Genomic DNA, 25,532 nt, shown 5'->3' with positions numbered 1-25,532 from the left:
CCAAAGGGAACCTGGTCACCTTGTAGCCAGACCCACAATTCTATGACACAGCAGGGAGCAGGAATAAGCAAAAATGAACATGCTTTTTATCAAATATCTGCTTGGGAACTGCAGGAGCTATCCACAAACATCTACAAAGATAACTTTGTTGTCATAGGTTTAATTGTGCTACAGCCCTATTTTAAATTACATCAACTCAAAAGTCAAATGCATGGAAACTTTCCCCTCTAATTGGCAACTGGACGTTTTTATGGGGAACAGATCTCTACAGTCACATTAGGTGAAGGTGTTGTCCAGCAGCAGAAAAGGACATCGGCTGCCCCCAGCCATCTAGTCCTTGTTGTCAGAGCAACAGCCTCCCCCATGTCTTCATAATTGAATGAAGCGGGAGATGGTTAAGTGCACAGAAGGCTGGATTGAAATCTTTTTAATCTCATTGCCATGGATAATCAAATAGTCTCCAGGGAAAGAGAGAGAAAATGTGGCTGCCCACCATTCAAGGTGTAGCTGTTTCCACAGGAGGAAAAGTGGTAAGAAATCCAAGGAAGGAGATGTTTAAACGTTTACCATATAATGATCCAAACCATATAGTAGTTTGGAACTGTAAAGAAGGTACTTTACATGTACTGTAAGGAAGCTAGTAATGATGAACACTGGACACAAACTCCTGCCCCCCCCCCTTTTCTCAGAGTCAGGAAAACTCAGCTAGATAAGGGGGATTTATGGTTTATAATGGCATGGCACTTCCAAGGAGTAACATATTTGGGGAGAGGGGCAGGAAGAGAGCCATGTCCTTTCTCAAAGGAGCTCACAGCCTAAATTTCAACAGAGAGGGAGGAAGGAAGAGTCAAGAATAACAAGGAACGAATATTATCAAACTCTACCACATGTAGGCTTTGTTTCAATTGGGGATGAGGACTTTCAGGGAATAAAGCAGAAGATTGACTCCAAGGAAAGTTATGAAGGAAGAAATGGATTGGTGGTGCCAGCGATTTTATATGTGTAAACCAGGAATGGGGAACCAGATAGTGGGCACCCCACTATCTTCCTGAGTTTTCCTCTTGAGATATGTTGTGAACTGCTCTGAGACCTCCGGGTATAGGACGGTGTATAAGTTGAATAAATAATAAAAATAATAATATGTCAGGCACCTGCCACCTGTACTTTCCAGAAACAATTGAAGACTGTTTGTTTTCATCTTTGTTTCAACAAGAGGAAAAGGTCTCTGCCTAGGTGTTCATCCTGTGTTGTTCTACTGCTTTTAAAATTATTTAAACCGGTTTTAAGAATGTGTCCACAAATCACCTTGCAACGTTAATCCACAGATTAATAAATAAATACTTACCTGCGGCCCTCTAGATGCTGTTGGACTACAGCTCTTACCATCCCTGTCTATTAAGTTGATGGGGAGTCCAATAACATCAGGAGGGCCAAAGAATCCCTATGCATGGGGCAAACCAAGCAGTCTCCCAAGTAGGGCAAAAACAAAGGCGGAAGCTATGGTAAAAGGTTGGAATGTTACAGGATCCAACCCAGCTCTGAATGACTTTCGATATGGTGATGGCAGCAGCAGTAGTAGTGAGGCCCTCGGTCCCACCACCCTCACAGGCATGCTTGGTACAAACGTGGGAAACGGCATCCTCGGTGTCTGCTCCCAGACTTTGGAACTCCCTCCCTAGAGAAGCTGGACTGGCTCTCTCCTTGCTGTCCTTCTGCCAGCAGGTCATGACCTTCTTGTTCCAACAGGCTTGGGGGAACTGACTGCTTTTAATGAAGGTCTGGTGCTGTGCTGTTTTTATTGCAAATATTGATATGGTTTTAATAGATTTTATATATGTATACATTTTTTATTTTATTGTTTAGTTGTTTTTAATTACGGTCTTTTCTATGTTTTTAACCCTTCTTGTTATTTATCTGTAAGTTGCCTTGCGTAACGTCAGGCAAAAAGGTGGGTATCAAAGAAGAATATACAATAATAATAGTAAGTAACTTAAGCTGATGTGTGGCGAGAAGCTCTTTCCTGCCCCACAAACATGCCAAGGCCCACACCTTACACAGCAATACCAGATGCTCAGAGATTTTCCAGCCACTGCAAAAGGAGATCCCTGCACAACATAGCCAGTCAAGTGCAACAGCAGAGCTGCAGCCCCCAAAGCAAAGTGTGCAGTTCTTTGACAGGAAGCCAGTGGCTCAGCCTGAAAGCACCTTATTGTCTGCCCCAGGCAGGACTCCCGAGCAGCCTGGGCAACCCAAGTGAATCCTGGCAGCTGAATCTCAGGGCAGGGAGGGGCTCCACCTCTCGGCACTGTGTCTGCTCTGAACATTAGCATAAATGATGAAAAAGCATGAAGAGCAAGAGCTGAATGTGTTCCAGTGCTAGGCAACCTCCTCCGCTACAAGCGCACATCATGTACTCACATGCATATTAAAGGGCTGTGTATAGCTCCAAGTTTGCAACTTTAAATATAGAAACTGGTTCTTGAAAGGCTGTAGCCTGGTGCAGAGCACACACTTTACATGCAAAGGATCTCATAGAGCCATTGAGCTTGAAGGAATCTCTAGTCTAACACTTCGTAAATGTAGTACTACATACAGGGAGTCTGATAGATGTCCATCAAACCTCCGCTTACAGTCTGTCTCACTGCCCAACAGATTGTAACATCAGGGTTTTTCCTAGTGTTTATGTCAGAGACGGGAAACTAGTCTACAGCTGTTATTGGACTACAATGCTCATCATCCCTGGTTACTGTCTGGGCTGGCAGGGGCTGGTGGGAACTGGAGACCAACACTACCCAGAGTGCCAGAGGTTTCCCATCCCCAGTCTAAATAATTTTTCTTCCAATTTGAACCCACTGGTTCAGGTTTATTCTCTCTGAATTTTGTCAACATATAAGTGGTATTTTGCAGCCAATGTAGGTATGTTTAACATGTCCCACTGAACTTTTTTTGTAAAAAGAAAGAAAGAACCAAATTGGAGGTTCTGCTCCTTGTCCCATTTGGGAAAATCAGCTACAAAGGTACCCATGACAGAGCCTTTTCTTTCATTTATTGAAAACTTTGTTTCAATGGTGCTTTGGCTGTCGCTACATGACTTTTAACTTCTTTTTTAGATTCAGTTTTACCTGCCTGAGTCTTAAAATATTCCTATTTTATGAAGATTATTTATGCTTTTACAACACAAATCCCAGGCACGTAAGCCCTAGGAGGCACAAGATTGCAGCCTTAATATCTTTTTTTTCTTCATTTTGTAGCATGATTTTTGCATGTGCACACAAACAAAGGGGGGGGAGTGTGGGGTAAATATTATCATTAATTGCATTTATTCATTACGTTCTACAAAAAATGTATCAGAAGCAACTTACAAAAATATAAAAATATCCAACAGGTCATAAATCATTTAAAACAATGGGTTGCACTCGATTAAGTTGGGTAGACCCGCTGAGATTAATAAACCTAAGTTAGGCATCTCCATTAATTTCAATTGGTCTACTCTGGATGGTGCCCTGCACGCCTCCCTTCTGGTAACTCCTGCAGCCAAGCTGGTGCCAAACGTATTACCGTATTTTTCGCCCCATAGGACGCACCGCCCTATAGGACGCACCTAGTTTTTTTTTTTTGGGGGGGGGGAATAAAGAAAAAAATTTATTTCCCCCCCAGGCACGGGGCTGGTGCAGGGGAAGCCCGAGCTTCCCCCGACCCCAGCCCCCAGAAGAGCCTGCTATCCGCAAGCCTAGGGAGCCGCGCAGGTCTCCCCAGGATTGCGGACAGCTGTGCGAAGCCCGGGCACGCTGAGGCTTCCTAATGCAGGCAGCTCTGCGCAACCCTCCGGAGCCCGGCGCAGCTTGGCGCCAGGCTCCGGAGGGTCGCGCAGAGCTGCGCGGACCTGGGAGGGCAGGCAGCTCTGCACGACCCTTCAGAGGCCGGCGCGGCTTGGCGCCGGGCTGCGGAGGGATGCGCAGAGCTGCACAGAGCCTGGGAGGGCAGGCAGCTCTGTGCGACCCTCCGGAGGCCGGCGTGGCTTGGCACGGGCTCCGGAGGGTCGCGCAGAGCTGCACGGAGCCCGGGAGCACAGGCAGCTCTGCGCGACCCTCCGGAGGCTGGCATGGCTTGGTGCTGGCCTCCGGAGGGTCGTGACCCTCTGGAGGCCGACGCGGCTTGGCGCCGGGCTCCGGAGGGATGTGCAGAGCTGCACGGAGCCCGGGAGGGCAGGCAGCTTTGCGCGACCCTCCGGAGGCCGACGCGGCTTCGCGCCGGGCTCCAGAGGGTTGTGCAGAGCTTCCTGAAGCCTGGAGAGCAAGAGCCTCTCGCTCCCCAGGCTTCAGCAAAAGCCTGTATTCGCCCCATAGGACGCACCCACATTTCCCCTTCATTTTTGGAGGGGAAAAAGTGCGTCCTATAGGGCGAAAAATACGGTACTTTGCGTTCCTTTGGACAACATCAGCAAGGCTGAGAGGTGATTCTTATTGTCTGGGCAGCCCAGGATCTCCATATACACTGCCCGGGCTTACACCGTGGAGAGGTCACTTTGGTGCTGCTAACACCGCAGTTTGACTTTACCCCCAGAGATGAACTCAGTTGTCTCTTGAGATAGACAGATACCAACAACAACAACTGGCAGATCTTGGAGAGCTTGTAGCTCGAGTGAATTGGACTGAAATAGTCACAGTGTCTGGAGTTCAAAGATTTTATTAATGCAAAAGCAGGTTTATCTCGGCAGGACCAGTTTACAGGACCAGTAGAGGAGAGAGAATAGCAAATATCTTGCCTCAACAAGTTGGGAGAGAGAAAACAAAATGGCTCCGCTTGTAGGGGGCAGAATTAACTTAGAGAGGATACAGGCAAGTGCTGGCTAGATTGCTGGACAAACAGTGCCCTCGTGTAACAAAGGACCTAGAACCTCAGAATAATTAAATGTATTTGCTTTTTTCCAATAGGCCAAACATTGGATACAACCTTATATACACAGAATAAGAATACAGTAAAAAAAATGCCTATAGGTGTCCATCCAACAAAAATAAAAACAACAAATCCTACCCCACCCCACTAGAAGATGAACACAAAAAAATCCCAGATTATAAATTGATCTAAGTGTGATCTAAATTAAAACCAAAAACTTGAGCAAACAGGCTCAGCGCCCCAAAGCTGACAATGTTGGCACCAGGCCAAAACCAATCAAATATCCAGTGGACAAAGTGTCCTGCTCAGATCTCACTCCTTCCTCAGGACCAGCAGAATCAGAACAAGTTTTTTTAAAAAAAATAAAATAAATTTTGCTTATCTTATACAGGACATGTAAACCACCTAAAGCACCCCCCCACACACACTTCAATAGCAAAACTGCAGGGGAGTTAGAAAACCTATTTTACAACACAGCCCATCAGCTGTTCAAACGGGAAAAGTCCTACTGGGTCTAAGGAAACACTTGGGCGAGTCTAAGTAGGGCTTTGGATTTCAGCCGACAATGTGCAGCTGTAAAAATAGATTTGAACCAAAACCCTTAAGATAAAAAAATAATAACTGAGTGGCTAACAAGCTTTACTGCAATGGTTAATCCAATGGTTAACAGCAAAATCTCTTAAATCAAAACACTACACTGCTAAGGAGATTATAGCACCAGGAAGCTTCCCTCCTCCAACATGTACATGTTCAAGGAAGCACAAATCAAAATGACTTTCCCTCTCACCCAACACTTACAGATGCAGAGCACTTACAATATATTTTTTTAATTCAACACACACATATATATCCCTCTGCCCTTTAATCACTGCCCTCAGGTCTTCCCAGAAGAACAAGAGTTAAACATCACACTTCTTGGGTTTCCATTGTGACCAGGTTGTTCAACACACACATAACCTTTTCCCTCCCCACCAGATCCCAGATTTGGAAAAATAGCAGCCGTCCAATGAGGCAGATAACAAATGGTTTGCCACACTGGGATGTTCCCATCTTGCAGCAATTCCACACGAGCAGACAATGCTTGTTAGGAACGCTCTCCAGATTGTAGTGAGATACAGCCACTATTTCTGGTGCTCTGATCCATCCCATAAGCAGACAGCAGATAGTCCACAGCTCAGGCATACATATGTAAATTATTCCCCTTCTATCTCCCAGGACAAATGATATAAACTTCAAACAAATGCTGGGGAGCATCTAATTAGCCCTGTCTCCTTGTTAACCGGAAAAGATTCCCTGCTACGCATGCAGAGTTAGAAATAACAGCCAATACATACAGGTGAGGCAGAAGCTGGCAGGTAAACACAGTGTTAGGGATTCTTACCTCTGAGCCAAGCTCTTTTCAGACTAACCTTTTGCCCGCTAAAGGGAGATGAGGGACCCCAGAGCTGTTTATTCACACACTCTCTTGCCAACTGCAATGGATACTCTTAATCTCAACATCATAAGACCAGAATGCTGCTCCCAGTTTATTCAATTTCCTGACATCCTTTTGCAAATATTAACCACTTCCTCTCCAAAGTAAATACTACCACATTTCAAGCCCTGAACCTCAGCAGTTTGCAAAAAGGAGTTGTTGAGGGGAAGAATATTTATGGAAAGAGTCACAACAGGATTCAATCCAAGTGTTTGCCCACACTTCCACAAATATTCAGAGAAATGGCGAGCAAAGAGCTGTTGAATTTTATATCCAGACACACACAACTCATACGTTCAGTCTCCTCCTCTTCTCCTTTTAAAAACAAACAAACAAACAAACAACCTCATTATCTAGCTCCTTCCTTCCCCTTATCACTGCCTCTGTTTGGTTGTAAACCTTTGCTCTCTGTGCTTACGCTGCTCTTCCCTGCCCCCTCCCTGAGTTGCATTATTTTTCAAATTTGGGTTGCAAACCAGGCTCATTTGACACACAGGCTGATTTATGGCTTATGATTTACTGGGTCTGTGACTGAATAATAAAATATGTATTGGTGGCTTATGACAAACTATGTACACCATGTCCATTGCCCAGGGTGGTGGCAGGCTGTATTACTAGGAGAACACATATGGAGAGATGATGGAGCAGCCATATTTATTTATTCACAGGACTGCAATGTTCATGGGTAAAATGGAAGAATGGGAGGGTCTGCTTTGCTCCCTCAAAGGAGTTCACGGCTAAAGGGAAGCTGAATCTTGTCTCACCTTCCGTCCTATCCTGACTGAAAACTATAATCAAGCTAGGCTGGGGAGAGAAGTGGCAGGGTACATGAAAGGTCAGAATAGGGAGAGGTTTGGAAGGGAGATGCAGGTCTGGGCTTGAGCCAAATTTTTCTTGGGGGATATATTTGGTGCAGAATTTCAGGATGCTCAAGTGTCATGGAATATGGGGAGAGGGGAGACATCTCACCAAGATATTCTCCAAGAGACCTCTCTAAACCCTTTTTTCACATTATTTCACTTCCTCTTTTCACTGCCGCCTTGGCACTTTTTGGCTAGGGAAAAATTATCTCACTGGCTATGTCATCCAGGCAATCAACGATCATATAACCAATATGACAACAACATCATGGCAACAGATTTGGTTCTGCAATAGCATCATTAAACCAAATCAAAGTGAGGCCAATGCTTCCCACCCTCAAACCAAATGGAGGAAATTTTTGCCCTATATTCCAGTGCCCCCACCTCAAATACTTATTGCTGCATTTGTGAATGTGAGTATATACAGTACCGTATTTTTCCGTGTATTGGACGAGGTTTTTTGACTCAAAAATAACGTCAACAAACTGGGGTTGTCCAATACATGGATAGTGGATTGGGGGGGGGGGGAGAAGTGGCGTGCCGCCAGCCAGCTTGTTGGCGGGAGCGCAGCTTCCCCCGATGCCACAGCAAGCAGGGAGCGACCTGGGGGTGTTTCCTGCCTGCAGCTACATGGGGGCCGGAGAAGCTGTGCACCACCAGCCAGCTCGTTGGAGGGAGTGCAACTTCCCCCGCTGCCGTTGCATGCGGTGGGTACTCCCTGGATTGTTTCCCCCAATGCCACTGCGTGCGGCGGGCGCTCCCTGGATTGTTTCCCACAAGCAGCAGCACTGGAGCACAATGGCTGATGGGAGTGCAAATTCCCCCCCCCCCCCTTGCTGGGCGCATGGGAAACTAGGAAGTGTTTCCTGCCCCCAGCTGCGTGGGGGAGAGGCTCAACAACTTTGGGCCATCTCCCCTCATTTTCCTAAAATTGAGTCCCCTAAAATATACGGGGGTGTCCTATAGACGGAAAAATATGGTAGCATTCACAAGGGGTGATTGTTTCCCATGAAATATGCTTTTCCATTTCAGCTCAGCCCTAGTCCTGTGTATTAGATGTGGACTAATAGGACAGTACAGAGGCATGACCTTGTGAGTAATTTCTTATAGCGGCACACTACTTCTATTTGGCCTTTTGTATGTGTGCATGCACATTTATGCAGCTAGAGACCAAGTTCCATGGGCAGGAAATTGAAGCTTGCCACCCTGAATTTGGCTATTCTAAAAGCTTGAAATCAGCTGCAAGCCCAGAAAGTATTTATGATGGGCCAATTATCACAGCAACAACATACTTGACAGGCAAGTCACACCCAACTGCATTGAGACAATCTAGAGGTCTACATTCACCGGAGGTACAGGTTTTACAACTTATCCTGCCAATGAGGTTATCTTTAAGCTTTAAAAAGAAGTTAATACTATTAGGTTCATGTTTCTGCATGTTTATAATCATGAAGTTGATAAGGATTTTGCCCAGTTATGTTTGTTTTGTTTAATGTCTCTCCCACACTCCAATCCCACACTTGACAATTTTGCTATTTTTAGTGCAGATTCAAGTATTTGGAGAGCACTGCCTCTACTCCTGTGAACCTGAGGTCAGGGGTCAGAACACAGAAGCTCATGAGAGTTCAGAGGTGGCTTATAGCTTCTCTAATGTGTGATGCAGCTCAGATTCAATTCTGGAGATAGTCTCCCACACAAGTGTTTTTCTCACTTAATCCTATAACTGAGATGAGGGACCTGTGGTCCAACAATATGGGATGATCATGGGAGTTATGGTGCAATACGTGGAGAACCAGAGGTTCTTTCACCTCTGCTCTGGAAAATTGGAGTTTCCCCTTGAGATCAGATCAAGGTCCACCTAGTTCAGACCTCCTCATCTAACAGTATTCCAAAGAAGATCACAAGTAGTGACTGGAGACAACAACTTATCCCCAAATCCCCTTTTTATTCTCCATATAATGCTATCCTGGCAATGTGGCACACAACCTTAAAAAGACAACAAAGACTGAACTGGCCACAGTCCCAATATTAACCCCTAATTTCTTCCAAACCTCAAAGGCAACTGGTCTGTATATTTTGCTTCATAGCTGCAATTAGCTCATTGTCAGCAAATAATTCCTCTTCCTCTCCCAGGTGGATGAGAATTAGTACATCCTACAGCAAAGTGTTCCCCAGACAGCAAAAAATACTGTTGTGTTTTCTTCCGATCTAAGACACTGCTAATCTAAGACACAGCAGAAGCTCCTCCTCCTCCTCTGCTCACATCGGAAGAGGTAGCGGATTCAGACATTATAGTGCAGCACCACATACTCTACTCTCCAAACAATAAGCGAGCACTGCAGCAATCTTTCCTTCCTAGCCCAGGGGATCATTGAGGGTAGGATGCTGCATTCACTCTTCCCATTCGGAAAGAATAAGCACAAACCAGGCAGGAAGAAAGAGGACAAAAAAGAACAATATCTGACTTCTTGAAACCAAAAAAGGCCAGGCTTTTCAGGCCACACACCAAGATGTTCAGCGCCAAAGAGTGTGCTTAACATTTGAGAGAAACATAGGATACTTTCTTATACAAAGTCAGAACATGCAGAAGCTCCCCAGACTTTTGGACTGAGGTCTCTCTGAGCCCTACCTGAAGATGCCTGCTACTGAGCTACAGCCCTTCCTCAGACAGTCTCCTCCCAGAGAGGAGCCTGTGTAATGTGCAAGGTGGACCCAGGTAAGCAATAAAGCCATGCGAACCACACCAAAGGGCACAGAGCAATATTGTAAGAGATTCAAACCCCTCTTCCCTCAGCAGATCATCACTATTATTTCCTGGGAGAACTTAAAGAGGCACAGGCTGGTACACTAATGACCATATCAAGGCAAGAATCTAGGTTACAGGAAGAAAAGCACCAGGGAAACTGGCTCCTGCTGAAGGAGCAATTTTATTTCCTGAAACCCCACAGATATTTTGCAAACTCAATACTGTTGTTCATGAGGTGACAAGAGAATGGACATTGTGCCCTTGCACAATGTAAGACTTACCGTACTAGGGGAAACAATACCTCTGTACCTCTCCTCTGACTAAGCCTATAGATTAGAATGTCATTGTAAAGGAATTGCTGCCACTATTATTTACAGCTATTGCAACAGGCTGTAATGATCCAATTGGCAAGCTCCATCCTCAAGTCCATTGCCCGTGCCTGACCCCAAAAAAGATGGTAAACCTGCTTACAGTGGGGTTCTGCCAAAAGTCACTGCAGCATCAAAAGAAAACAGGAGCAATGGTTTTGGTCCCATGCCCCCCATCCTCCAAAGAAGCACTGCAACCCTTTGGCTACAGGCAACTGTTGTGCAACTTTGAACTCTAGAACAGCACCCAACTTTGTCTTGGCATGATAAGGCCAGAGGGCTGGCAGATTAGAGCCTTTGACGCAAGTCCATTGCTTGCTGGGGCAGGTATCTGTGGGGGCCAACAGCCAGGAGCAGTGAATAGTAGGTACCTCCTATGAACCATCACTATTGCCAGTGAAATCTGGATGGAGGACCACATAACGGAAGATAGTGTGTTCTGACAGTTTACAGAAAAGTCAGAAACATAAGGAGGACAGATGGGGCAAGGTGGGAGAAATGAGGCATGAAGTTCCATTCAGAGTTGAATGGCAAAGTACCCCCACAACATCTTATACACTTTGTACAGCAACAACATAGGATTGAACCAGACCATTGGTCCATCTAACTCAATACTGTCTACCCTGACTGGCAGTGGATCTCTAGGGGTTTAGGCAGAGCTCTCTCCTAACCTTAACTTGGAGGTACTGCTAGAGATTGAACCTGGGATTTTCTGCATGCAAAACCAATGCTTTCCCACTCAGCTATGACCCTATCCTGTGCTGTAAAGACTCAACATTAAACACAGCCAAATGTATGTAAACCCATTATTTTAGTATAGCACATAGCAATTGTAGGGATCATCAGGTTTCAAAACCAGGAAGGACCTCAGCCAAATGGAACAATGAGCAGTTCGGTTTGTGTTAGGAAGGTCCTTCTCACCCCCTAGAGAGAACAGCAGGCAGGCAGACTCTGTATTTTGGCAGATTATTCAATCTGCCAAAATACACATTAAAGTTGTGGGTATGGAGCTCTGGGATGGGAGGGGGGGGATGTAACCAAAGCAAGAAAAAATTGTTTCTGCAATGGATGGTGTCAAGCTGGTGGTATATTTTTGCTGCCTTGCTAAAGAAGCCTCTCAAGACTGCTCCTTCTTCAGAAGCCTTCCTTGAATTCAAATGTTATCGCCTTTGAATATTACCCTCTATCTAATTGTCAGGTGAGCAGCTGATTGGAGGAGGGCTGTGCGGGGAGGGAAGATATAGTGGTAGCTAGGCCATGTTGTGACAACATGCCGTGCATTTGGTCATAAGAAAGATATTGAAGTGGTCAAAGATAAAGATTTGCATATATGGTCCGGCCAGTAGGAAATGCAGCTCGCCTTTCCCACTAGCAATCCAAGCTATGTGGTGCCCAGAGGACTCATAGTTCAATGTAAGAGCTGATTTTTCGCATGCAGGAATTCCCAGGTTAAGAGGGATGTCAGGTAGCTGGGACAGACCACTACCTGAGGTCTTGGGAGAGCCTGCTGCCAATCAGCACAGGGAAAGAGTGAACTCCTGTTTGGCATCAGAACAATAAAGGTTGGCAAGTTCCAATAATCTAGCTTCCTGGCTTTCTTAAAAACGTAATGCTTTTCAAGAAATCCTGAATAGGCCAACAAGGGTTGGGGGCTTCCTTTCTCCCCATCTGCTTCCCCATTTCACAGCTGGCAGGAGACCAGCTTTCCGCCCTTGCCAACAATCCCTCAGCAGATCAAAGTTTCCACACAGCAGCTTTCAATGGCACTGACATGCAGCATCCAGACCCACTGTGTATACCTGGAGGGTAATTATTAACTCTCCAAAGCTGCTTCAGCTTCACAGTCTCTCTTCTTCCAAGCCATCACCCCCAGGGAGGTTTGAGACTTGAGCTCATTCTAATAGAGATATTTGGGGAGAGGGCAACAGAAGCAAAAAGAGGGGGTGCAACTAACCAAAACCAAGTCAGCCTGCTTCCTCAATGTACCACTATTTCTAGCAATTAAAGATTCTGTATGACCTGTGATTAAGCACTGCTAGCCTAGAAAGTCACATGACCCAAACCTAAATGCCCCGCCAAATAACTCCACAGACTACTCTAGATTAAGAAAAAAATAGTTTTCTGTTTGGAAGCCTCCATACAGGCATGGGTAAATGACACTGACAAAGGACAAGAAGAGATTAACTTTAAGGCACATGAATATAGGCATGTGATGCACATTTGTGAGTGACTCTTTGTATGGGTTCCTTGTGGGTTTTGCAACTGTTTTCTAGCTGTGGACCCTATGTTCAAGTAACACCCACTCTGAGGAGAGCTGGCAAGATTTTACAATGAGAAGAGAATCATTCCTGTGGAGTTAAGGCAAGCCTTTTCGCATTATCACTGTGTACTCTCAAGGCTTTCTCCCACCCTACTGCCATGTAGAGTAACTACAGAACAGACTAGGGGCGGTAAGAAGGTGGATTGGAATCTACTGGTAGATCTCTGAGTGACTTGCAGCTGATCGACTAGGTGTTTTTTGTTTTGTTTTGTTTGTTTAATAAACAACTATTCTTTCCATATGAATAATATGCTGAAATGAAAAAAGCTGAAGGCTAACTGGGAGGACTGTGAGCTTAGTTCAGTTCTTGTACTGAGAACAAATCCCTAGGCTCAAAATGCACTTAGACACATGCCCTTTAAATCTTGTGTATCTTTTGCATCTGACTCTGGTTGATAGATCCTGAGATTCTAGAAAAAAAGAAAAGAAAGAAAAAACCAAGGGCATTCACCTAAGTTTTACTCAGAACAGACCCACTGAAATTAATGAAATTAGGTCCATTAATTTTAATAGCTCTACTCTGAGTTTAATTACTCTGAGTTAAAGTTTAACTTTAATTAACACCACCCAATCCAACAAACATGAAGTCTATTCTGGGGTAAGCAGACAAGTCAGCACAAATGAGACTCTCCCTTCTTATCAAAAACAGGCCTGCTTTGGATGCCACTGCAAGAAAATTAAAATGTTTAAGAAGCAAAAAGCAGAAGCACCTAGGCTAGTTACCATGGTTTATCCTCTATGAAGCTGTACATGGTCTGGGACCAGAGTATTTCATAGAATCATAGAATTGTACAGTTGGAAGGGACCTCAAGGGTCATCTAGTCCAACCCCTTGCAATGCAAGAATCTCAACTAAAGTAGGGCTGCCATATGTCCAGGAATTGTTCAGAAAATGGTGTCTGGGTGATTCTTTGCTGAATCAGCAAAATGTCTGGGAAAACCTGAAAGTATGGCAAGTTGGGCTATTTTTTAAAAATTCTAAAAAATCTAAGAAAAGCCCCCCAAAAGAGAGATGTTCCCAAAAAAAGCTCAGCAACTTTGATCCAAAGAAAAACAACAACTCAACAACTCTGTCCAGATTTTCACCATTGGGAATATGGCAACTCTAACTAAAACATCTGACATCCATGACAGATGGCCATCCAACCTACGCTTAAAAATTTCCAAGGAAGGAGAGTCCACAACCTCCCAAGAGTCTCTGTTCCACTGTTGAACAGTTCCTACAGTCAGAAAGTTATTCCTGAAGTCCGCAGGGAGGTGGGACCGATTCGGATGGTCCGCCCCCGCCACTTAATGGATCCAATTGGCTTCCAGAGAGTGGTAGGGGATGCTTTATCCCAAGTTGATGGCCTTTCAGCTGATTCCCTGGTGGCACGCTGGAATGCGGAGTTAACCAGAGCTATTGACTGTCTGGCTCCGAAGCGCCCTCTCCGATTGCATGGAGCCCGGACAGCCCCGTGGTTCTCCCCGGAGCTGAGGGTGATGAAACAATCGTTGAGACGGCTAGAGCGCCGGTGGCGGAAAACTCATTCTGAATCAGACCGGACACGGGTTAGAGCTCAACGTCGAGCCTACCAAGTGGCAATGGCGACGGCGAAGAGGGCCTTTTTCGCCGCCTCCATTGCATCTGCAGAAAACAGCAGCAGGAGACTTTTTCAGGTGGTTCGCAGTTTATCGGAACCACCTGTACCACCGGGGCCTGGTAGGGACCCCAAGATCTCCTGCAATGCTTTTGCAAAGTTTTTTGCAGATAAAATCGCTCAGATTCAGAAGGAAGTAGACTCCACAGTGGGAGCAGGGCCAGGGCGGGAGAGTGCTAGAGTTCTGTCTGGTCCTGTTATATGGGATCAATTCCAATCTGTTACCTCCGAGGATGTGGACAGGCTGCTTGGACGAGTGAAACCGACCACCTGTCTTCTTGATCCTTGCCCATCCTGGCTGATAAAAGCGAGCCGGGAAGGGCTGGGCGATGGGCTTTGCGGGGTGGTGAATGCTTCCCTCTGTGAGGGAGCCTTCCCAGACCCGCTGAAAGAGGCGGTCATTAAACCGCTTCTTAAAAAAACATCTTTAGACCCGGCCAATTTGGCCAACTATCGCCCAGTCTCAAATCTTCCATTCTTGGGCAAGGTGATTGAGCGGGTGGTTGCTGAACAACTCCAAGCACGCCTGGAGGAAACGGACCATTTGGATCCCTTCCAATCGGGATTCAGGCCTCACCATGGGACTGAAACTGCCTTGGTCGCGCTGGTTGATGATCTCCGGCGGGCTAGGGACAAAGGTGAGAGCTGTTTCCTAGTTCTGCTGGATCTCTCAGCGGCCTTTGACACCATCGACCATAACATCCTTCTGGACCGTCTAGAGGGGCTGGGAGCTGGGGGCACTGTTATACAGTGGTTCTGCTCCTTCCTCCTGGGCCGTGCTCAGAAAGTGGTGGTGGGGGATGAGTGTTCAGACCCTTGGGCCCTCACTTGTGGGGTACCTCAGGGTTCCGTCCTCTCCCCCATGCTTTTTAACATCTATATGAAGCCGCTGGGAGAGATCATCAGGGGGTTTGGACTGGGTGTTCATCAGTATGCAGATGACACCCAGCTCTACCTCTCCTTTAAATCAGAACCAGTGAAGGCGGTGAAGGTCCTGTGTGAGTGCCTGGGGGCGGTTGGAGGTTGGATGGCGGCTAACAGATTGAGGTTGAATCCTGACAAGACAGAAGTACTGTTTTTGGGGGACAGGAGGCGGGCAGGTGTGGAGGATTCCCTGGTCCTGAATGGGGTAACTGTGCCCCTGAAGGACCAGGTGCGCAGCCTGGGAGTCATTTTGGACTCACAGCTGTCCATGGAGGCGCAGGTTAACTCTGTGTCCAGGGCAGCTGTCTACCAGCTCCACCTGGTACGCAGGCTAAGACCCTACCTCCCCGCGGACTGTCTCGCCAGAGTGGTGCATGCTCTGGTTATCTCACGCTTGGACTACTGCAACGCGCTCTACGTGGGGCTACCTTTGAAGGTGACCCGGAAACTGCAATTAATCCAGAATGCGGCAGCTAGACAGGTGACTGGGAGTGGCCGCCGGGACCACATAACACCGGTTCTGAGAGATCTGCACTGGCTCCCAGTACGTTTCCGAGCACGATTCAAAGTGTTGGTGCTGACCTTTAAACCCCTAAACAGCCTCGGTCCTGTATACCTGAAGGAGCATCTCCACCCCCATCGTTCAGCCCGGACACTGAGATCCAGCGCCGAGGGCCTTCTGGCGGTTCCCTCATTGCGAGAAGTGAGGCTACAGGGAACCAGGCAGAGGGCCTTCTCGGTAGTGGCGCCCACCCTGTGGAACGCCCTCCCATCAGATGTCAAAGAGATAAAGAATTACCTGACATTCAGAAGACATCTTAAGGCAGCCCTGTTCAGGGAAGTTTTTAATATGTAATGCTGTATTGTTTTTAACACTGATTGGGAGCCGCCCAGAGTGGCTGGGGAAACTCAGCCAGATGGGCGGGGTATAAATAATAAATTATTATTATTTATTATTATAGTTGGAATCTCCTTTCTTGTAACTGGAAGCCATTGATTCGAGTCCTACCCTCCAGACCATAAAACAAGCTTGCTCCATCTTCCATGTGACAGCCCTTGGGATATTTGAATATGGCTATCACATCTCCTCTTAGTTTCCTCTTTTCCAAGCTAAATATACCCAGCTCCTTCCAACTGTTCCCGTGAAGTCTTTATTTCCAGACCCTTGATCATCTTGGTTCCTTCCTCTGCACATGTTCCAGCTTGTCAATATATTGGCTATCATCTGACTAAGGTAGAATAGAGTGGTGTTGTTATTTCCCTTGGTCTGGACACTATACTTCTGTTGATGCAGGCTAGAATTGCATTAGCTTTCTTGCTGCTGCATCACACTGTTGACTTATGTTAAGCTTGTGGTCCACTAAGACCCCTAGGTCCTTTTCACAAGGGTCTCTGATCTTATATTTGTGAATCTGGTTCTTCCTGCCTAAGTGCAGAACCCTACATTTGCCCATATTGAAATTTATTTTGTTAGTTTGGGTCCAGTTCTCCAATCTGTTACGGTCATCTTGAATCCATTAGCTACCTGTCCTATTTGGTGTTATCTGCCAATTTAATGAGCATCCCTATCAATTCCTTCATCCAAGTAATTTTTAAAGACATTGAATAACAACGGACCCAGGAGAGAACCCTGTGGTACCCCACTTGTCACTTTTTTCCAGGATGATGATTAGTGAGCACTCTTTGGGTTTGGTCAGTGAACCAGTCAACAGTTACCTCATCCAGTCTACATTTTACCACCTACTTTGCAAGAATATCATGGGGAACTGTCAAAAGCCTTACTGAACTCGACTTCTAAGGAGGAATGATGGGAGACTAGTTATCAGCTGCTGACACTCCTGTCCGCAGAGATCATTATGCCGTGATTAAAGGCAACCAAGGCATATTGACAAAACTCCCTTTTGAGATAAGGGGGTCAGGGATAAGATAAACCTCTCATACGACATAGAAGTTTTGGGAGGTGGAGAACTGTCTTGAGCAAGGAACATTAATGAAGTCCACCCACTGTATAATAGTTCTTAAATTAGGGCACTAGGTCGGCAATATCTCCTTCTTTTAACTATTCACGAAACTAGAAGAACTATTTGGATTCTCTATCTGCCATCTAATTAGTGTCCACAAAATAAATGAACTGCTGGAAGATAAACAAGCATTAATTAACAAGCTAAAAATAGACCAAAAAGCTTACCTTAACTACGGATGACTTCAAAAGTTTACAAATGAAGAGATAGCTCTTATCCTGTGTAAAATTTGCAATCTATATCATCTGTAATTCTCTGTTGTTTGTGTGCTCAGCTCTGCTCCTGAACACCTAAGCCTAAACTCCAACTCCTGGCAGCAGACTGATGATTTCTGTACACTGCCAAGAAAGAAAAAAATGGACAGTTTAGTCAATAGGAATACAGTACCACCTTTAAGAACCCCAGGGACATGGGCAGGTACACAGTAAAAGGAGGAAAGTTGCCCTCAGGTTGATTTTTATTTTGTGCCCTCTTCTTATGAAAACACTCTCGATCTGGCAAATACACAGTCCAAGGTCAGATGGATAGCACAGTGACTGGAATCAAACAGCTAGAACAGGGCAATGTGGTTTCTGGGGATTTCTTTTTAAAACTGTGTACATGCTCTAACGAAAGTGTGAAGAACCTTCCCCCTCCCACCGAGGTTGCTGAAGTACAACTCCAATTATTATTGTCCATTGTGCATGACTGCTAGGGCTGATGGGAGTGTAGCAACATCTGGAGGAACAAAGGTTCCCCTGCCCCTGCATCTGGGATGTGCTTGCTCCCTTCATCAGGGCAAGGAGTCAGACGTGCTGTTGCGAGTGGGTCAAGTCTGAGGGCTTCTTCTGACATTAGAGCTGCAGAGGGGTAGAAATTACTCCCTCCGCCATCCCAAACATGGTTAGAAGCCTATAGCTTGCTTTAGTTCTGCACTTGCTGGGTGTGAATACAGAGCCAAAACAAACCTCTGTCTTACCTTTCTGGCTCTGAGCTGGAGGAAGATGATGCAGGTGCAGAGATAAGGAAAGATACCACACCCTTGCATCTTTGTCCTTCATCTTACACCATGTTCCAGTGGTGCAGCAGGCTTTTTGTAGCAAGAGCATGTTCGGGTGACCACAAATTTTGAATTGGCTACCCAGGCCACACAAGCTTTACAAGCTTGTTATAAGACACTGTAGAAAAATCAGCAATGCTTCTGTTCACTGATTCCTGGAACTTTCTTGAAATGTAGGCTTCAGCTGCAAACATTACTAGAGCAGTGTGTGGGAATGAAAGGCACACCACTTGTTCAGTGCAAGAATTAACCTCAAGAGATGATCCCAGAGTTGGATTATTTTCTATGACATGTCATGGGTGTTTAGAGTAAGATGCATCACCAAACCTCTTAAATCCCACATTATTGGCTACACCAGCTCAGTTTCCTCTTCAGCTATTTGTCCGATCTAACCAACATCTGTTAGGATTTGAATGAGTACAAAGAATTTGAATCTGCTGTTTCTGGTGATGCAGTTTTCAAAGACACAATTGACAGGGAAAATACAGCTGGCTTCTAAACTCTCAAGTTTCAAATCACATTTTGAGAGAGACTCTTATTACAGAAAAGTTTGTTTTTTGTTTTTGTTTTTACAGAGTTAATCTCCAACAGTGTAAAAGCCTTTTTAAAATCAGTTCTTAATTCTTCTGGGAGACGTGCCTAGCCAACTCTCCAGACAAAGGCATTCTAAACCAGGAGATCCTGGACAACAGCCCAGAAATGGAACCTGAGGCACAGAAGATAACAGAAGAAGGGTGCATTTCTGGGCAGAATGAATTAGACTACACCTGCAAAAAGATTTCCTACTCCTCAGTAGTCAGCACCAATCATGATAGTTCAAGCCTGAGAAGTTCTAGGTGCCACCTTTACACTTATTGGAGCCTGGGAAACCAGATGCCTAGAATACTTATCCACCTACTCCTGTCCGCCAATCTAGGAAGTGACCTACAACACTGCCACCTACAAAGCAAGGGTGGAAAAAAAACATTTCACACAAGCCACTCCTATACAATATAGATTTATTGATTTATTTGTATTTTGGGCCTGTTTGTCTTCCAAATCAGCAAACACTTCTTCACCAGCTTGGAAACTTAGATTCTTTCTAGCTCAGTCTTGAAAAACCCAAAAAGAAAAATCCCTCAAAGAAACTGTTTGGACATAAAAGAACTAGAGAGTTAGGAAGGCAAGTTACATTGCTTCCTAGAATGGCACTTTGGAAGACCTGCTGGTCATAAATACACACCTCCCCATTTCCCTATAACATTAAACTCTACTAGTCCAGCCAGCTGATCATTCTCTACCACCACTCTCCTTTCTCATGCGGCCTCTGTCTCTTGCCTATCATTCACTCTCATGTTCTTTCCCTTAACCCACCTCTTCATCCTGTCACCCATTCCATTCAGTCCCCTACACTTTACAAATCTCATTTCAATTCAACACTCAGGTCCCATCCTTCTCACCTTTCCACACACACCTTCACTCACAGGGGCTTTAAGAGGCTACCAACAGCTACTAGCCATGATGCCTATGTCTTCCCTCCGCTGTTGGAGGCAGTCGGCGTCTGAATATGAGCTGCTAGGGAGCACTGTAGTTGCACTCAGCTCCTCCCTGTGGGCTTTCCATGAGGACATCCATCTGGTTGGCCTCAGTCAGGACCGAAAGCTGGATTAGATAGGCTTTGGCTTGTTCCTGCAACAGAGTTCTTCTGCCCATCTTCTGCTTTCACGGATCCTTACTCTTCTTCACTCAATTCATTTTATTTTTATTTATTATTTTACAATTATTAGTGACATTTTTGCATTCAGGTACCTCAAAGCGACTTACACAGTAAAACAACTGAGGCTGTAAAAACACTACATTGTTAAAACACACAATTCCCCCTCACGACAAAAGAATGTTGGGAACTGTAGTCTGTTAAGGGTTTGGGGAACTTGAAGGGGGGAAATGTAATTTAAATGTATGTTGCATATGCAACCAGGTTGCACACATGCCACAAATTTAAAGCACATTCCCCACAAAGTACCCTGGACACATTAGTTTATGGGTGCTTGGAACTGTAGCCTAGTGAGGGGTACACTACGATTTCCAGGATTCTTTGGGGGGGGGGAGACGCATGCTTTAAACGTATGATGTGTATGCTGCCAGCCAGGGAACTTAAGTTTAAGGGTGCTGGGAAATGTAGCTCCACGATGAACAAACTACAACTCCCAGGATCCTTTGGGGAAGTCAAGCATGTGTTTTGAATGTGACTGAAGTGTACTGTGTGGCACATGCACCCAAAGGTATTGAAATCAGACGACAGCAATAATAAACAAGAACTAAAATGCCACATCGGAATACAACGGCACTTCCCACCTCCCGAGCTCCAGCCACCCGCCTTTTCCGCCCTGGTCCCTCCTGCCCTCTGCCTCACCCTCGGAATCCTGCCCTTCTTCACCCCCGTTTCATTCCTCCTTTTCACCCTCAGGCCCCCAGCGTTCCCGTTGCTCCTCTGTCATTTAGGATTTATTCATTATTCTTGAGGTAACGATCATATTCATTTTATTATTTTTCAAGATTACCATATAGATATATGAACACATATAAAAACGGAACTGTTTCCAGTTATCTTCGTTCCCTGCCTCCTCGTCCACCTCCCTCAGCCATAGCTGTCAACTTTCAGATTTGAAAATAAGGGATCAGCAGCCTCGAAAATAAGGGATCAGCAGCCTCACCTGTCCCGGGGACAGTCTACGGGATCTCTAACAATCCGGGACAGCAGCGGGAAACGGCGCTGGAATAAGGGGATTTGCCGCAAAAAAAGGGAAGGTTGACAGCTATGCCCTCAGCCTCCCCCCGCCCCCCCGTGAGGCGCTGGCACCGGAACCCTCGCACTCGCTCCCTCTGCTCGCCGCCTACCTGCGCCTTCCTCGCCTTCTGCTCCTTGCCTCGACCTCCTCAGACGTGTCCCTTCTTCGCCCGGCGAGCGGAGGCGCCACCTCACTGGCCAGCATCGAGCGAGCGTCACCCGCCCTCCCGCCTCCCTCTACCAGAAACCAGCTTCCTATTGGTCCCCCTCCCTTTCCGTCAAACATAAGAGCCCCGGCGCTAAAATCACGGCAGCGGCAGCGGCTCGCTAGCGCCCCCGTGGACGCGTTTCTTTCTTCCGCCTGGAAGTTTGGGCCGCTTGGTGACCGGTAAATGCTTGGCCGTGATCACGTGCCGCCGGCCGCTTTGGCTTGCTAGTTTCGCTTCCGCAGCCCAGCGCTTGCGCCATGGCCGAGAAGTTGCAGCCGCGCACTTTGCGGCTCTCGCCTCCCGGCTTGGGCTTAGCCGAGGGGCGCGGGGAGCGAGGGGCCGCCAGGATGTTGGGGGACATGGATGAAGAAGACGACGCCTTCCAGCTTCCGACGGGAGGGTGAGAATGCGGCGCCTCTCTGCGTGGGGGGGAGATGCGGGGTGTGCGGGTGTCTTTGGGTCCGCGTGAGGGGGCGGGGCTGGGTGAGGGGACTAGAGCTGTATGTGGGTCTGGGGCAGCATGTGGAGCTGGGGCTGCATGTGGGGCTTGGGGCTGCATGTGAGGCTGGGGCTGCATGTGGGGCTGGGACTGCATGTGGGGCTGGGGCAGCATGTGCGGCTTGGGGCAGCATGTGGGGCTTGGGGCTGTATGTGGGGCTGGGGTGGGTTTGGGGCTGCGACTGTATGGGTCTGGGGCAGCATGTGGGTCTGGGGCTGTATGTGGGGCTGGGGCAGCATGTGGGGCTTGGGGCAGCATGTGGGGCTGGGGCAGCATGTGGGGCTGGGGCTGCATGTGGAGCTGGGGTGGGTTTGGGGCTGCGACTGTATGTGGTTCTGGGGCTGCATGGGGTTCTGGGGCTGTATGTGGGTCTGGGGTGGGGGGTGCAGGCTTGCGAAGGGTGATTCCGAACACATGCAGAGGGGTTTGTCTGCAAATACGTGCTGTTAGGCGTTGAGAGAGAGGCGAAGTTTAGCAGAGCTAGGCGTCTTTGAGCCAGCTGGTGAGGATGAAATGGGCGGGGTTTCGTCCAGCTAAGGATGAAATGGGAGGCACTGGCTTGCATCCGACTAAGCTATGCGTTGATTATGCCCGCCCATTTCAGTGGACCTACTCTGAGCTGAAACCGAAGTGCCTTGTGTTTTCCCTGTTTCTTACATGCTTAGCTTTGGAGCATGCAGTGGCTAAAAAGTTTGTCTCTCATGATGATTGGGTGTGGGAGGCAGGGACCCTGCTGCAGATATAGTAACCTTCGCAACCCCAGATCACTACACCACTGGAGATGAGAGTGCACTTGCGCTACAATCCAGAGGGCCAAAGGAACCTTTTGTAGAGTGAGGGAATACATTATGTTTTAGTAGTGGTTTGGGACTAGGAAGTTCGGCCCAAGGGTTAATGGGGAAAGGAGGATTATTCTTAAAAAGCAAGACTTATTGGGGAGTAGACTCCACTGAATTCAACTGAACTTCCCCATGAATGTACATAGGGTTGATTTGCATACAAATGCCTGTTGTCTGTGCTGTGGTGAAATATTTTCCCATTTCCTCATTCTAAATTTCTGTTTCCACTTCTTCTGTGCTGATGTTACACTGAGAGAGAGTCACAAAGTGAGCTTCATCTCCAAGTGGGGTTCTGCACCCTGATCTCCCATGTCACAATTTGGCATTCTAACTCCTGCCCTAAAGCGGGTGCCAGTAGCAGGACTGAATGGAGGTGTTTTGTGGTCTTAGATTCCTTCTATAAAAGGGACCCTAAGAAAGATTTCTAGTGCCCTTACACTGTGACATTTTAGGTGTTCAAAATAAGGGCACTGCACTGTTGTTTTTGGCAACACTGGCAGTGAGCAAAGGTCAGAGTGACATATAGCCACCTGAATAAAGTGGCCACTGAACCCTAACTGCCCCATGAGAGGACGACTCATCTGGAGGGTAACGTAGGTCTGCAGCTTGGTCAGCTAGGATTCACTCTTCCTAACACTTGTAGCTGATTAATTTGCTTCAGGAACTAGTGTGATAATTAGTAAGCAAGAGAAAAATGCATCACTTGGAAAGTCCCCAATTCAGTACATACATTATTTAAGTGAATCTGCTCTTTCGGGCTTTGGTCACTACTTCCTATAGGATTGGGAATACTATACTGGTCTACATCACAGACTTGTAAGGGCTAAGGTCATAAGGAGAACCCTGCTGAATCATGCCCAGAGCCCATGTAGCTAAGTGCTCTGTTCCTGCAGGGCCCAACCTCTGCAACCCACACTTTCCAACACTGGCATTACAGGGTGGTGAAGTATCTTCTTTGCATGTAGAAGGTCCTGGGTTCAATGCCCAGCATCTGCAGGTAAGGCTGGGAAAAACTTCCTGATCTCATCTTCACTTTACATTAAAGCAGTAACATACAGCTTTCAATAGTTTTTGCATCCACACACAATTCTCAGAGTGACTGCAATCCCTCTTCCCAGGGAACTCTGGGAATGGTAAGTCTGTGAGGGGAACAGGGGGTCTCCTAACAACTCACAGCAGCCTTAACATACTACCGTTCCCAGGATTCTTTGTAGGAGAAGCCATGAGGGCATAAAGAGTATAATAGTGCTTCCAATGTATAGTGCAGATGAGGTCCCTGTCTGGGACCCTGGAGAGCTGTTGCTATAGGTGAAATTGAACTAGATGGAACAAGGACGTGACTCAATGTAAGGCCACTTCTTATGTTCCTAGGAAGAAGACATCCAACCACACACACAGGAATGGCCTTCAAGCTGGGCTGGGGTGCTTGTGAGGCATCTAATCATAGCCTGCATTTTACTTAGGCTTATATTTTTTATCAGGGCCTGCATTTTAAAATGAGCTTAAAAATTCACAAATGTTTCATGCCAGGCAGAAGACCAGCTGCCTAAGAACCTTGGCAAGATGTTTATCCTCCTGGACAAGGGGGCCCCCTGATTTATAGCAGAAAACAATTCTCAAAGTCGTAAAAAGGGAATTACAGGCTGAGAGCAAGGTTACACTGACCCTACATATTACAGAATATAAAAAAAGCAGAGAAAAACATAATTAAGAGTGGGTAAATAGTAAAATAAAACCATGCCTCCCATTAAACTTGAGCCATATTTTCCTAAGGTTAAAAGGCCAAGAGCATCTGGCTGGCAGAAAGGGAGGGAGTATTTTGGGAAGTCTTTTTCTAAAGTTGTTTCTTTCTTAAACTGAGATCCTTTTAAGATTTCTTTTCCTTTTAAAAGGTTATTTAGGTTATGTATTAAATATATTGGCTTAAATGTAATTATGCAAAGGAATTAGAAACTAAGAAATGTTAAATCCTTATGCTAGATTCTTATTTCATATAGTTGGAAGAGACCACAGGGGCCATCAGCCCAGCCCCCCCTGCCAAGCAGGAAACATCATTAGAGCACACATATGGTTGTCAGGCCTTTGTTTAAAGACCTCCAAAAGAAGGAGATCTTTCAATGATGATGTGAACTCAAGATCCTTGACATCTGTTTAAGATAAAAATTTAAGATTAATCCATCTGTTTTGGAGGGCAATAGGGCAAGGAGGGAGGGACGCAGGTGGCGCTGTGGGTTAAAGCCTCAGTGCCTAGGACTTGCCGATCGAAAGGTCGGCGGTTCGAATCCCTGCGGCGGGGTGCGCTCCCGCTGCTCGGTCCCAGCGCCTGCCAACCTAGCAGTTCGAAAGCACCTCCGGGTGCAAGTAGATAAATAGGGACCGCTTACCAGCGGGAAGGTAAACGGCGTTTCCGTGTGCGGCTCTGGCTCTGGCCAGAGCAGCGATGTCACGCTGGCCACGTGACCCGGAAGTGTCTCTGGACAGCGCTGGCCCCCGGCCTCTTGAGTGAGATGGGCGCACAACCCCAGAGTCTGTCAAGACTGGCCCGTATGGGCAGGGGTACCTTTACCTTTACCTTTAGGGCAAGGAGGACAAGAGGTGAGCTGGTAATTAAGGTTTCTTGTTGAGACAAATGTATAAGATATATGACTACTTATTTGTCATTTATAGATAGAAGAATATATAGCTTTTTGTTTCCCATAAAAGGCAAAAAGGAAATGGGTGTATCTTTTGTGATTGGTTCTAGCAAACAGCCAATAGGAATTTTAACCAGGCTGATTGGACAGAGGCAGCCACAGGAGGAGCAAGGGGGCTGGATTAAGGAAATATAAGTGCTGGCCATAATGGCAGGAGGCCAGGCCAGAGCTTGGTAACCATATACCACTGTGCCTCTCATTTATTTGTCTGACAAATAAATTATTATTTTAATTTCTC

General features: G+C 46.5%; 2 protein-coding genes across 18 annotated transcripts in view; one reads left to right on the top strand and one right to left on the bottom strand.

The window, feature by feature from the left end:
- Positions 1 to 25,532, bottom strand: part of SLC31A1 (solute carrier family 31 member 1) — a 72,642-nt gene that overhangs the window by 5,321 nt on the left and 41,789 nt on the right. Inside the window, exons 1-2 of one of the 8 annotated variants that reach the window (XM_079962585.1) lie at positions 21,165 to 21,284; positions 17,416 to 17,586 (exon numbers count right to left, since the gene is read on the bottom strand). The exons of 1 other annotated variant lie outside the window; for it this stretch is intronic. Coding sequence is in view for 1 of the 7 variants with exons in the window: in XM_079962583.1 (XP_079818709.1) it covers positions 21,165 to 21,259 (95 nt within the window). In the remaining 6 variants the exon portion in view is untranslated. Of the gene's footprint in view, positions 1 to 6,277; positions 6,427 to 10,257; positions 10,313 to 17,415; positions 17,587 to 20,980; positions 21,127 to 21,164; positions 21,285 to 25,532 lie in introns of those variants that run through there. 6 more of the 8 variants (XM_079962586.1, XM_079962584.1, XM_079962583.1 and 3 more) reach the window with 6 other exon arrangements.
- Positions 21,407 to 25,532, top strand: part of LOC307208138 (FK506-binding protein 15-like) — a 37,737-nt gene continuing 33,611 nt past the window's right edge. For 3 of the 10 annotated variants that reach the window (XM_079962545.1, XM_079962549.1, XM_079962548.1), the window contains exon 1: positions 21,412 to 21,663. In XM_079962545.1, coding sequence (XP_079818671.1) covers positions 21,521 to 21,663 — 143 coding nt within the window. In that variant the 5' untranslated portion in view covers positions 21,412 to 21,520. Of the gene's footprint in view, positions 21,664 to 25,532 lie in introns of all 10 variants that reach the window. The other 7 variants (XM_079962547.1, XM_079962546.1, XM_079962550.1 and 4 more) reach the window with 6 other exon arrangements.

Source organism: Podarcis cretensis, assembly GCF_951804945.1.
Source record: "Podarcis cretensis genome assembly, chromosome: Z".
Lineage (NCBI taxonomy): Eukaryota > Metazoa > Chordata > Lepidosauria > Squamata > Lacertidae > Podarcis > Podarcis cretensis.
The sequence above is the reverse complement of the archived record's forward strand: the minus strand, read 5'-3'. Positions and strand labels throughout refer to the sequence as shown.